Source organism: Pleuronectes platessa, chromosome 8 (assembly GCF_947347685.1).
Source record: "Pleuronectes platessa chromosome 8, fPlePla1.1, whole genome shotgun sequence".
In the NCBI taxonomy this organism is placed as follows: Eukaryota; Metazoa; Chordata; class Actinopteri; order Pleuronectiformes; family Pleuronectidae; genus Pleuronectes; species Pleuronectes platessa.
The window spans coordinates 15,922,729-15,935,572 of NC_070633.1; the positions used below are offsets into that span (position 1 = coordinate 15,922,729).

The 12,844-nt window shown below is 42.0% G+C and overlaps 1 protein-coding gene across 3 annotated transcripts in view; it reads right to left on the reverse strand.

Moving 5' to 3' along the window:
* Window positions 1-12,844, reverse strand: part of mid2 (midline 2) — a 94,202-nt gene that overhangs the window by 43,773 nt on the left and 37,585 nt on the right. For 2 of the 3 annotated variants that reach the window (XM_053428076.1, XM_053428077.1), the window contains exons 3-4: window positions 3,361-3,426; window positions 1,358-1,453 (exon numbers count right to left, since the gene is read on the reverse strand). In XM_053428076.1, the coding sequence (XP_053284051.1) occupies window positions 1,358-1,453; window positions 3,361-3,426 (162 nt within the window). The remainder of the gene's footprint in view (window positions 1-1,357; window positions 1,454-3,360; window positions 3,427-12,844) is intronic. The other variant, XM_053428078.1, reaches the window with a different exon arrangement.

Here is a 12,844-nt window from a genome sequence, read left to right on the forward strand (position 1 = left end):
ATGCATGAAGACCAAACCACAGTGTATTAAAACAGGCACAGTTTGGTCGATGACCTTGAAGAGGCACACAATCTGAATTTATGACACAGTAAAAGAACTGCATTAAGCTTAGCAGCTTGAAAATAGGAAATACTGTACCAGAGCGTTTGGTTGAAGCTGTGCCCACAGTAGAGTGGTTTCCATTGTCTGAAGTTGTCTGAATTACATAACCACCCTTTTAAACAGATTGAGAGTGGATGGTAACTGAGAGCGACTGTGTAATGGTTTGAGACAGATTATCTGGAGAGCTGCAGTCTGTAAAGTACAGGAGGTCACAGACACCTTGTGTTTCGATTTTAATGAATAAATCTGCAAGTGAAGATGACATGATGTGAACAATTTTATATTATGATAATTGTGTCCTCAGCATTATCCTTCCAGTAAAAGTTAAAAAAATAGTGATGAACAATGTGAAGTACTCTCAAGTTTTATTTTTGTATATTACTATTATTATTATTATTAAAAACAATATTATAGCCAACACCATCAACATTAGAGGAAGAAGGCAGCTTTAGTCTGTTCTAAAGCTTTTTTTTCTCCAATAAAATCTCTTACCATTTCCCTTCCTTTGGCTTCTATGTGGCGTTTGTTCAAAATAAATTGGGGCGAACATTGCGACGCTCACCCTCCGTTAACCCGGGAAGGAACTGAAAATGAACTTTGAATGTTGAGACGACTCAATTTTTGATCAGTAGCTGGTGAAGAAACAATGGTGCATTGATGATATTGTGAGCACAAACATGATCCAAGAAGAGAGACAGAGAGAGAGAGAGAGAGAGAGGGGAACGGAAAAGCTTTTCCCTCGTTCAGATGAAGTGGAAAGAGCAGGGAGTCGGAGCGGTGACCCCGATTTTAAAAAGCAGTGGAATGACTTGGGTGTTAATGGTTAATCTGCAAGAGTTTTGAATATATATGTATATTCTTTTATTATCATTAATGCATTGGCAATATTGTTCACCTGACATTCATCGGAATAAATCAGAGAAAGAGAGAATCCATCCAGGCTAAGGCCTTAAACCTCGTGTCCTGGTGAGTTATTCATGAGCCAAAAAGCAAGAAGCTTTGTGTTTGAAGCCTGATGCATCAATAGTGAGGGATGGGGGACTGCAGCAGCTTTCACTCAAATCCAGGGGGGCTTTAGTGGCGTGACAGCAGAGCTAAGTTATGGCCACTGACCATCTTTCAACCAACCAACTGGGGAACTAGTCACACGCAGCTGATTTCCCTTATCATCAAACAAGATGGCTCCAACATCTCCAACTTGAAGCGTGAATCCATTAAACAGCTAAAGATACAAATACAAAGTCGTGTTGCATACCTCAACCTGCTGGCAGATCTGGATGAGCTTTGCCATTTGGTTTTCCAGTTCACTGTTCCTCTTCACCAGGTTGGTCAGGTTGTTCTCCAGGGTTTGCTGTGTGGGGGGAATGGAGGGAGGAGCAGTGAGGAGGAAGAGGAGGAGGAGGTAGAAAGGACAGAGAAGGAAAACGAGGAGACAAGACATAACATTAACAACATTAGCATTCGTTATGAGTTATAGTTAAATTGTGGCTGATTCAGCACCAAACCTGTCATGTATGTTTAGGGGACTGATATTTATGAGTGAAATTTGGAGTGACTTGTTTGAACTTAAAGGGACTGTTGTGGTATGCACACTACTGAGAGCCATTCCAGTATCATTATGGGAACCTGAGTCTGCTAACCTTGTCACGGGAAGACAAAAGAATGTCTACTTTCATTTCCGACGAACATCATGCTACATGATGTCGTCAGTGTGGTATTAAGTAAATCCCACTGACAGGCATATCCCTCTCTAAGTATTTAAAATGTTTCCGTTAAAACTGCAATAGAGTAACGTACTGAAAATAGCATGACAGTATAAATCATGAATATCCCTCCTGATATTTGACCTCAAGCAAAATGATGTTGATTTTACTAATGAAGGCACTTTCATCACACTGCATACATATTTTTTTTAAAGTTGGTCAAAAAAAGAAATGATGAGCTGTTTGTGTGATAATAGGAAAATGGTATTGACGCTTTATGGGACAGCAAAAGGAAATGTTGCTGCACTTATCTCTGCTTTACCCTCTGTTTTTCCAATTTTACGCTCTACTCTTTTCATTCTTCTTGTTATAATTGCTCCACTGTCTCTTTGCCAGAAATGAAATCCATGAAAAGTTTCTGTTTACAAATGTAAACACAAAATAACAGTAATAGTAAATGGATCCAAATGCTAATAAGGTCTGTAAACCTGCATGTTGCAATATTCCTTATAATAACAATGCAGGGTGGGTGGAGGAAGGAGAGTTTTTATCAAAGTGGTGATAAATCAGTGAAATAAAAACTGGCCCATACTATTGTGCTGGCATGATAAATGTGAGAATACAAAAAGGACTTTTATCTGTGAGTTTTCTATATGAAAAAACAAGATATTGATTTTGCAATAACGTCTGGTTGTATTAAAGCGAATTAGTTTTGCAGTTATTCGTCAATACCTGGAAATGAGCTTTTGAAACATTTGTAGAAAGAAAAGTTATTGAGGAGAAACTCCCATAATGCAACTGGTTGCTTTTCAATGGCTTCAAATGCTTGTATAGCACATTTATTTAACATATTGTCTGTGATATAATAATTTACTGTCTACCTGACCTCTACATGCTTTATAAAATCCCTGCAACTGTAAAGATCAACTCAATTACTGCTCCTCGGTTGTGACTGGTTGTCAAATGCAAAACAAAAGACGCACACACGCAGGTAAATAAACTCACTCAAGCATATACACACACTACAGGAGATGAGAATGGAAACAAGCAAAGAGAGAGACAGAAATAGAACTGCCGTTCAAAGGAAGCAAATCAACAATGGCGGTGACGATGATGGGCATCAAAACAACAACAACAATAACCACAGCTGCAAAGAGAACGTCAGAACAAAGCAGCAGACGGGCGGTGGGTGTTTGAAGTGGCTCTATTCATGCAGGTGAAAGGGAGGTGGGCTGGTCGAGCACCTGGCCGCGACCCTGACTCTCTGACTGCGTGTCTGTGTGTGTGTCTGTCCTGCGGCTGCAGCTCCTCCTCTGCCTGTCCCTCAATCTGATTTACTCTGTCTGTTGTCTGTTTGTCTTTGCCTCCGCTTAATTATTTATCTCGCCGCTGACGTCCCTCCCTGCATCACTTCCTTATCCTTCCAGGTGTCTACCTGCGTGTGTGTCTGTGTGCGACCCATGAGCAAGAATATGGGTGGAGGGCGGGGAGGTGTCGGGTGGGTTGGTGGTGGTGAGAGGGGGGGGCGTTGGTAAAAGGCAGCCAGGGAACTCACCGCAGCGCTTGTCTTTGAAGCCTCCATTACCGCATCTGACACTCTGCCCGGGCTCACCTGATAAGCCTACGAACACACACATACACCCAGATTTAGGTTGCACACACAATCCTGATCGCACAACGTCTGCCTCCTGAACTCACAGCAGCTGAGGAGGAGAAGTCCTCCCTGATAAAGTTGACACAAACTCTCCTCTCATGGTCTCATGCACATGGTCTTGAATGCAGATGAGACAGTGTGGCTCCCCCTGCCTGTTAATATTTGTTTCCCTGCGAACTGGCGTTTGACTGAAGTTACAGTTTTGAAACGAGCACCGTGTTTGTTGCTGTTGTGTTGCAGCGATTTGTGTTTTTTGTGTGGCAGAGTTTGAAGCGGAGTATCAGTGAGCGGGGACAGATGGGTCATTAATTAGCAATCTGGAGACGAAGAGGATGAATACATCAGACCACAGCTGTCTCCCATGAGACGGCGGAGAAACAAACTCCTCTGTCCTCTTACATACATGCATGTGTGTGTGCACACACAGTCTGCTGCATGTAGACTGGGTGGACAAGGACAAGCGGCAGAGAAAGGGGAGGGGGCCCATCAAAAGTCAACAACAAACTCATTGCAACACACAACGGACATCGAGAATGGTTGGAACCACTGATAGATAGAGAGGGGGGAGGCAGAGGAGGGAGGGAAGAGTGCGAGAGGGAGCAAGTGTCGGCTGGATGGTGACACGAATGAAGTGGTAAAAAGACAGAAATACTGGGCTGATGCAGCTATTTGTAAAACATCCCTACATTTTGAATGGAACCAAGCAATGCATTACATTTTATTCCAGTACCTGGAATGCATCATGACTTTGTTTTATGTTTATTATGAAACTATATGAAATTATATATAAATAGTTGTTTTCTAATGTTTCAGGCCCTTTCAGATAGAAAACGATGTGTGAGATATATGTAGGGTTATTTTCATGTCAGGTCACATATGTCAATAATATTGAATTAAAACCCAAATACACATTATTTGGATTAATATCATTTTTTTGTCTAAGTCAGATGTAATCAAGCTAATGTTACCCTTGTCACAGCTTAGCCAGCTACACAGTTACACCTGACAGCTCTGTGTGTAAATATGTAGTAAAAACTAAACTCTAGGTAGGAAATAGCTTGTGTGTGCAGCTTGTTTTATCAAGTCATATCTGAATGTCCATTTATAAAACTTTCTCTAAACCTAAGCTAAGTTAAAAAAAAAAAAAACTACCCCCAACCGGGGTCATTTTAACATATTCATTTATTTTGGGAATTTATCGACACGTGCACCTATGTGTTTACTGGCGTGGAAATGTAGAATTTCCAAGAAGTGAATCCGAAAAGCACAACCACAGAGACAGACAACATATGCAGGGAGATGGAGCTAAATGAAGGTAGAAAATGGGAAAGCCAAAGAAGACATGTCACAATGTAGGGAGGAGGAAATAAAAGCCGAGGAGGAAATGATTGACAAATTACATTTCAGTTGCTTTAGGCCCGTGATAGGACTCTCTCGGGCAGCCTGCAGATTATTAGCATAAGGTAATATCACTCATTCACAGATTCAGCTGTGGATGTGGCATGAGAGAGTGGGGCAGAGATGGAGGGGGTTGATGGGATGGAAATAGGCACCAGTCCCATGCTGAGAGGGGCAGTTTGGCCGAGTAAGTCCAATCTGGCCAGGCCTCCGATTCAGTCCTCTGTCTCTGCTGTGGCTTCGTTTCTCCTTATTATCCGTCTTTCTGTCATGCTCTACCTTTTTCCCATTTCCACAATATGTCTCCTCTCCCCATAACCTGACTCTCTGCCTCCTTACTCGCTCTGTCTCGCTTCTTGAGTCCTTATTCTGTCCATCTTGGCACAGTTACCACTGCAGTTGCTGACAGCCCATCATCTTGGGTTAGATCACCACCCCCTCATATGACTTCATCGTGTTGAGGGGGTCCTGGTCTCATTTCTTTACAGATGATCCATATTCCTCTTTCATATTTCAGATCTGTCGGGACTGGAGAGAGGGGTAAAAAGATCCGTCTTTCATGGCAGGAGACTTGGGTGTGATGTAAGGTTTATCAGCCGCACATCCATCTCTGGTTTGAGACTGCTGTCACAGTTTCATCTCTCGTCATCACTGTTCACAGACTGCAGACAGATGTCTCCACTTCCTCCATCCAGAAATAAAGCCAGTTACGAATGCCGGCATCTTGCTAACAGGGGATGGCGCCATGGAATCGAGTTCCGGCTGATACATGTGAGCTACTAAACCGTGAGTCAGTCTCAGCTGTCAATCATGAGGTTTCACCCATGGGGTGCACTTTGTTATCAGTGTAATAACAAGTAGTTAAATGAAAGAAACCAAGCCCAAAAAATTATTTGACCTATATTTGAGCCCATGTTACATCCACTACCATGGACCCATGGGAATTATGACCTGCATTGTAACAATCAAGATGCTTTGTCTCCGTTTTTGAGGAGCTGTATATAATACACTTAAATTGTGCCGTTTCACTGATAGATCTGAGGAATGGTCTTGATCTTGATCTCTACTTTGTTAAAGGATCATTAAAGGACTTTTTGCTTGAGGTCAAATATCAGGAGGGAGCTAAATCATAAATACATCAAAGTGATTTGATTCGGGATGAAAAACTAACAAAGGTTTCGTGCTGCACTGCATCACTTGTCTAATAAAATGAGTGTCCAGCACCTGAATGTCTGGGATGTTACAACAACACAACAACAATAAATGCAACAGCTGCCTCAACTAAACATGAAGCAAAACCTCCCGAGGCCGAGCATCCGACTTCAAAAGTATTTTTCTTTTAATTAATGCAGGATCCTCCCCCATGCACAAGAGAAACAATGAGGCAGAAATGAGAGCGAGAAAAAGAGGGAGAGATTAAACTGGAGAGAAGAGCAATAGAATAGAACACGCTCACTTTACAGCTGTTGTGAATACAGGGCTTTTCAGAGTGCGGACGTGTCTGTAACACAAGCCTGCTGGGAAACTGGGGTTTTGTCTGAGGATAATAGTCCATAGGGCAGAACTCCTGAGACCAACAAACTGCCACGGAGTGTAACAAACGGTCACGCTTGTCTCATAATCCTCGGGCTGGTGCCCAATTAAGGGATGCTAAGAAATTAAAAGGTTGGCACTTTTGGTTTCTATCTGACTATTAAGTAAGGTTTCATTTACACCTTTTGTCTTTGCTCGTCCTTTAGGGAAAGTATCGAGTCAATATAAAGCAACAAATGTACAACAAACAAAATGTAATCTAATTTAACAGTGAATTTTGAGCTTTGATTACTGGTGTTTGCTCTTAATGCGATGCTACAGATGAGTTACCTCCTGTGACCTTCAAGCTACGAGCGACTGCGTGAACACTCAGGGGATCCCTGAACAGCGGGAGCGCAGCAATAAATGGGAGCAGCCGGTAAGAAGATCCTTACTTTAGTTTCATTTGAAGTTTTCTGGGAAAATTTTAATAAAGTTTCTCAAAAGAAAAAGAAAGAAAAAGGAAGCAGGAAACCAGGGGAAGAGGCACAGAGGGGCAAATGGTACATGCTGTCCCAGTCAACCGCTCTTTGGAGTCTGCTTCACAAATCCCTATTGCTTTTTCCTCTCAAGACTAATTATAAGAGAGAAAAAAGCCATCCCAAATGGACACAAATCCAATAGTAATTCAAGTTTTTAGCCACATGAGGGGATCAGGATCAATACGTTTCTCTGTAGGTTAGAAGGGGGATAAAAGATCGTCAGTGCTACTGAGCAGCAGCCGAGAGTAGACACAAGCTGGCATTGTATTTGACTCAGACATATCCCATGTGTCTGTGTTGAATTTCATCTTCCCAATTACATTTCGGGGTTTGGGACAGAATGACTCAGAACTATTAGAAATAAGTAAAAAAGGACAAAGAATAAGAAAATAAAGAAATAAATGCATGAACCAAAGTCATATCCCAGACTGTCTCGAAAAACTTCTGTGGTTCTTCAGTAGATAATTTAATATCAGATCAGAGGCAGAGAATGGTGTGATATCTAAATGTAAAGATACAGTGGATTTACAGGGTGCCAGAGAGAGATGAAGTGGGGTTAGTAGAAAACAGTGAATATGGCTGAATGGATTTAAAGGATCTTTCTGTTTCATTTCACTCGGCTTACGCTGGGTTTTTGTTGGAGCAGTGCAAATCCAGTTTGGTGAGGAAGGAAAATAACACATATACTAGTTGCTTGGCAGTGCGATCGATATCTCTGCTTAAAAGAGGACAATGGAGAAGAATTGACCAGATCCTTCAGACAGTCTTTGGACTGGGTACCTGGAGAAAGTTTCTGTAGACAAGGGAAGACATTCAAACTCCATTCAGAAAGGCCCTGGCCATGTCGGGAATCGAACCTTCTTGCAGAGAGGCGCTGTGGGACGGTGTGAGGTAATTACTGAATCTATATCTAATGCCTTTGATAGAAAACTGAATTGACAACATATATTACTGGTCAAAGTCTGGAGTAGAAGTTGAACTCGGACTGATGCAACAGATGCAGAATCTTTCTTATCTGTCTGACACTGTTCCAACTCTTCTTTCAGCTCAGTGTGTGCATGTGAAGCCCTCGTCTCCTCATTGATTTATGGACTACTTTCCCCCCTGCACACACCAGAACCTACAGTATATTATAGATCAGCAGGTACGACTGGATCAAAATAGTTTCATCATCTCAGGATTGTGCTTTGCTCAGCTCATAACAGATCCTTGTTATCCACGTCCAGCCGTATCCACAGTAGATGATATCATTAGGCTGATGCCGCTGGCTGTGGGCTAGATAAGGATTATTCCTGTCCTCAAGACTCAAGCTGCAGCCGACCACTGTGACTCCTGACTGAAGACATTATCATCAGTTCGGCTCAGCCTGGGTGCTTTGTGCAGATGGAGGCTGTAGCACAGCTCTCATTGGTCGGCACTAGAAGCCAGAATAAAACATCAATACTCAGGTAGAAGTCTTATGTGCAATATTGACAGTAACAAAGCACCGAGGTCTGTAGTGATTACGATAGGTATAACTGAATCCGCTATTGTCTAATAAGTGGGAATAATGTGATGGACTCAGCAGCACTGAAAGAGGCAAAGATTGTAAGATAGAAGAAAAATGAATATGATCACAAACAGCAGCTCAGGATGCACACTGCATGTCCGCGATGGTGTCTTGCTTGATACGTTTCACCCACAGTTCAAACAATGCTGATTTGAAATCAAGATGCTTCCAGGAGATATACTAACTGCTGGAAACTGTAGCAGTACGATGGGACAGATGGAAACAAAGCACTTTTAAAAGAAGGGAAATTTGTATAGGCAGTAGATGTCTCCAGCCATACATGGATATAAAAGAAGTAAAGGGTTACTCTGTTAAATGTATAATAATAAACTTCAGCCGGCGTCTCTCAATCAAAAACAATAACAAAAGACCTGGTTTAATGATGTTGTGAAGCAGCTTGACAATCTAACTAAGGCAAAAATCATGTTCACAGATGAGGTAATGTATTCAAGTTTCATTCAAGAGTGTGGTCTTTCAGTTTGAGAGCAGGAATTGATTTAAGGTTTAGATATTGTAATACCTTCACAGCCCCTGCGTGTGTCTGATAATTCCTCCGCTTTCCGGCTCTTAACTTTTTTAGGGGGCCTACTATATCTTCCAGAATCTATGAAAAATGACCTGCCTTTTCTCAAACTTTGGTACATTAATACACCAATAAAGCAAAAATAAATAAAGAGATGCACTGTAAATATGACAGACAGTGTTTGGGAAATACGCCATGTGTGACAGCGAGGGCACAGCCCGGCTCATTAGGTAGTGTTTCTGTGGCTTATAACTAATCACCTGTCCTTGGTATTAACCTCCAACTACACCAGCTCCAAGCAGCAGCTCGCAGCACGATGAGCTCACCTGTCCCTCTGTCCTCCTCCTGATTGGTTTCCATAGCTAATGGATCTTACTCAGAAATTAATTTAGCCAAAATTCCTGCTTAGCTGCTGCATGGAAAACCAGGCAGGAGGCACACACAGCGACAGAGAATGAAAAAGAGCTCCTAACAGCAAGAGACACAGACAGACGGGGACCGAGCCGCCACGTATCATTGGCTGTAATACAATTTTCTAGCTGCCGGCTCAATGGTACATTCATATGACACGGTTATTCATGTCGTTGTATTTTCTAAAATGCAATAACAGAGAGAGCAGTGTGTTGGGTCTGAGTCAATCTGACTGATGGGAACGCGGAGTCCTCTGCTTGGCTCCATATTTCTAAAACCATTATGACACAGAAACAAGTGGCTGCCCCAGAAGATGTCTGTCAGGAGGAAAAACAAGCGACCTGATTGGTTATTTGGGTGCTGGAATAATATCCCACTATGAGGAATAAAACTTTAACTTTTTTATCTAAATAATGCGGATGTGTTCACAAGCATAGGGCGACCTCGTGTTTCTTCTTTCACTGCAGAAAATTCCACATCAGTTTCCAATTTCATATTTTGCAGCATGAATCTCATCACACCAACATCTTTAACTTCAATAACTACAATCAGGATTTGTTTTCTAATTAGGTGCCAAAATCCTGCTTGAATTTAGCTGCACCAAGTGCTGTGCAAAAAAACCAACAGCCGTGAGATAAGCTCGGCCGTCAATGGAGCCTTGTTAGCTAATCTGAACAGAACGCTGTTGTTCTCACTAACACTACTTTAAGCCTGTGAGCAGAAAGTGTCAACCTGAGGTGAGAAAGTGATCAAGTCAAAGAAGTCACATTTCTTTGAAGGTTACAAATGTGGGTTGGGGACTTACCATGATTTTCCTTTTGAGTGACTTCAAGCCTCGCCGAATCATTTCTCATTGGACAGATGTTGACATGTTGCAACGATCAATTGTTTAAAACTGTAAATATACGAAGCCGCCACACAACACATCCACACACTGGGAATACTTCATGTCATAGGATCCAGCCCCAGCCCTCATTGGTTGGTCAAGTCATGCCAAGTGTCTCCTATTAGATCTTATCAAAGGGAAACATGAAGTTGCTGAAAGTCATTGAGAGAGACTGATATATTTAGTGCCGGCAGTTGGTGTTTTTGTTCCCTGAAGACACAGGGATTCAATGCCTGTGAGAACGCATTGAATAACTGATTTGACAGTTGTAAAGTTTTCATTGTGGCCCCACAGCTTTCAGAGTCCTTGACGGTGTTTTACCATATCACTCGTGGCAAAGTGACAGACCAGATAATCTGACTTCCGACACATGGAGCGCGGCACATTTGTGCTTGTGGAAAATTCATGTGCACTTCACAAACCCTGGATATGTGAGGATTTCTGGTTGAGCTGGTACATTCACCTCAAAGCCATTTTTCTCCTCTGAGACACGGCTGCCGGGAAGGAGCAACTGAATCAGGCTGGACACAGACAATATTTGTGAGGGATCTGAGCACTCATCATCATGATTGTGTTGTTCATCATCATAATAATCTCTTTCTATGCATCAAAATAAATACGTATTTATATATATATATATATTTTCCTTTATTTAAATAAGTACGGTGAGATGGTAAGGGATAGACAATCAGTATGGTCTAGCCTAAATCAAGTATCTGGCCCAAGGACACTTTGGACTGGGTGAGCCGGGATCAAACCACCAACCTCCTGGTTAAATACCACAATGGCCTGAAGCAGCAGCTTCGCCTCTACTCCCTGACCTCATTTCCTATCTCCTCCACTGTATTTATCTAAATAAAGACAAAAATGCCATAAAGAATACAAAAAAACATAAAAATTAACTAATTCAATACTCTACAGACCTACTTTTTTAATTATTGAGCAATAGTTTGACATTCAAAATATAGATTCAGGTGGATTTTATTGTACAGATACAAATAGCTGTAAGCAGTTAGCTTAGCTTAGCATATGGCCTGGAAAGAAGGGGGAATAGCTCACCTTGTTCCGTCCTAATGAAACATAATTTGCCAAACAGCATCTCTTCAGCTCAGTAATTAACACATTACATTTAATTAATTTCATTTGTACAAAAAGTGTAAAAGCAACATTTCCCTGAATCATACAGGGGTTATGTGCCAAACTGTTGCTTGGCCAGGACTAATTTGCCAGATAACTGGAGGAGGTTATACTGGTTTTGTCCAAGAAACTGTTTGGCACATAACCTGCTGTAAATAGGCAGCATGTTTTTGTTGTCAGACTTTGTTGTTTGTAGAGTAAAAAAAACAAAACACAACATATTAATTAAGAAGGTTGGAGACGCTGCATGGGCGAAGGATTGTTGTTACTTTGAGACAGAGCCAGGTGAGCCGTTTTCCCTGTTTCCAGGCAATATGCTAAGCCACGCTAACTGGCTCCAGATACAAAAGAGTCTTCCTGTGGAACCCTCGCTGGAGAAAGTAAATAATGTATTTCACTAAATGTTGAAAATCTTCGCTTCAGAAGAAGGACGGCTCGGTGAAATGGTGTTGAAGCTTTAAACTCCAGTCAGACCTTTTTCTATCTAAAGCAGATATTTAGTCTTCAAGATTTACCTTGCATCACCTTCCTCTTAGTGAATCATGCAGAACCAAGTGACTGCTGAAATGTTTTTCCTTAAAATGCAAATGGAGGAAACATAAACTAAATGAACTTCATCTTTTCACTATTTCATATTCAATTGACTGTGTTGAGAAACCTCACCTGTGGCGGTGCTGGAGGCAGGCTAGGTAGGAGCAAGGGTTTGTCTCAATCTTGAGCGATGATGACGAATGAATCACCCTGAAGGCCGACATCATGGAATCTGTGAAGCTTCTCTCCACCCCCACTATTTGCTTTTTTTCTTCCCTGCCACATCTGATCGCTCATCCTCGCTCTTCTTCGATGTCGGCCGTGCCCCCTCCTCATGTATTCCTCAACCCTGACCTTCATCTTCTCTTCCTCTATTTTTTCATTCTGCCTTTATCCTCGATTAATTAAATAACTGTGACAAACAGAATCCTGTCTCTGAGAATTTCTACTATCTCTGCGTGTCACTTTAAGATTCATGCTATAGGACCAGTTGCCCTTAAAGCAGAGCAGAAGAGCTTCACTGCAAACAGCCATCCGACTGGAAATGACATGTTTTATCTTGAATAATTGAGCTCCTACAAATTAATCTACTCTCTGGTTGGAGTCTGTTTGTCATCTGAGCGTTAGACGGTGCTGTGGGAGTCATCTCTTTAAACCTTCAGCTGCATAACAGGAACAATAATCTGGTGTGACTGACACTTTCCCGAGCTAAAAGCTTTACACTTGTCAGGTTCCTGCAAAATCTCCAGAGAAGTTCATCTGAGCTCATGGACTTGCAAACGAGGTATTGGGTTCTGTGCGAGTGTGATAAGGTTTTCTTGGGTGAGAGGGTTGAGAGGCGGCAAACGCCTCGTTTCTGAAAGCACACGACGACTGGCGTTTCCAGCAGGGGGGCG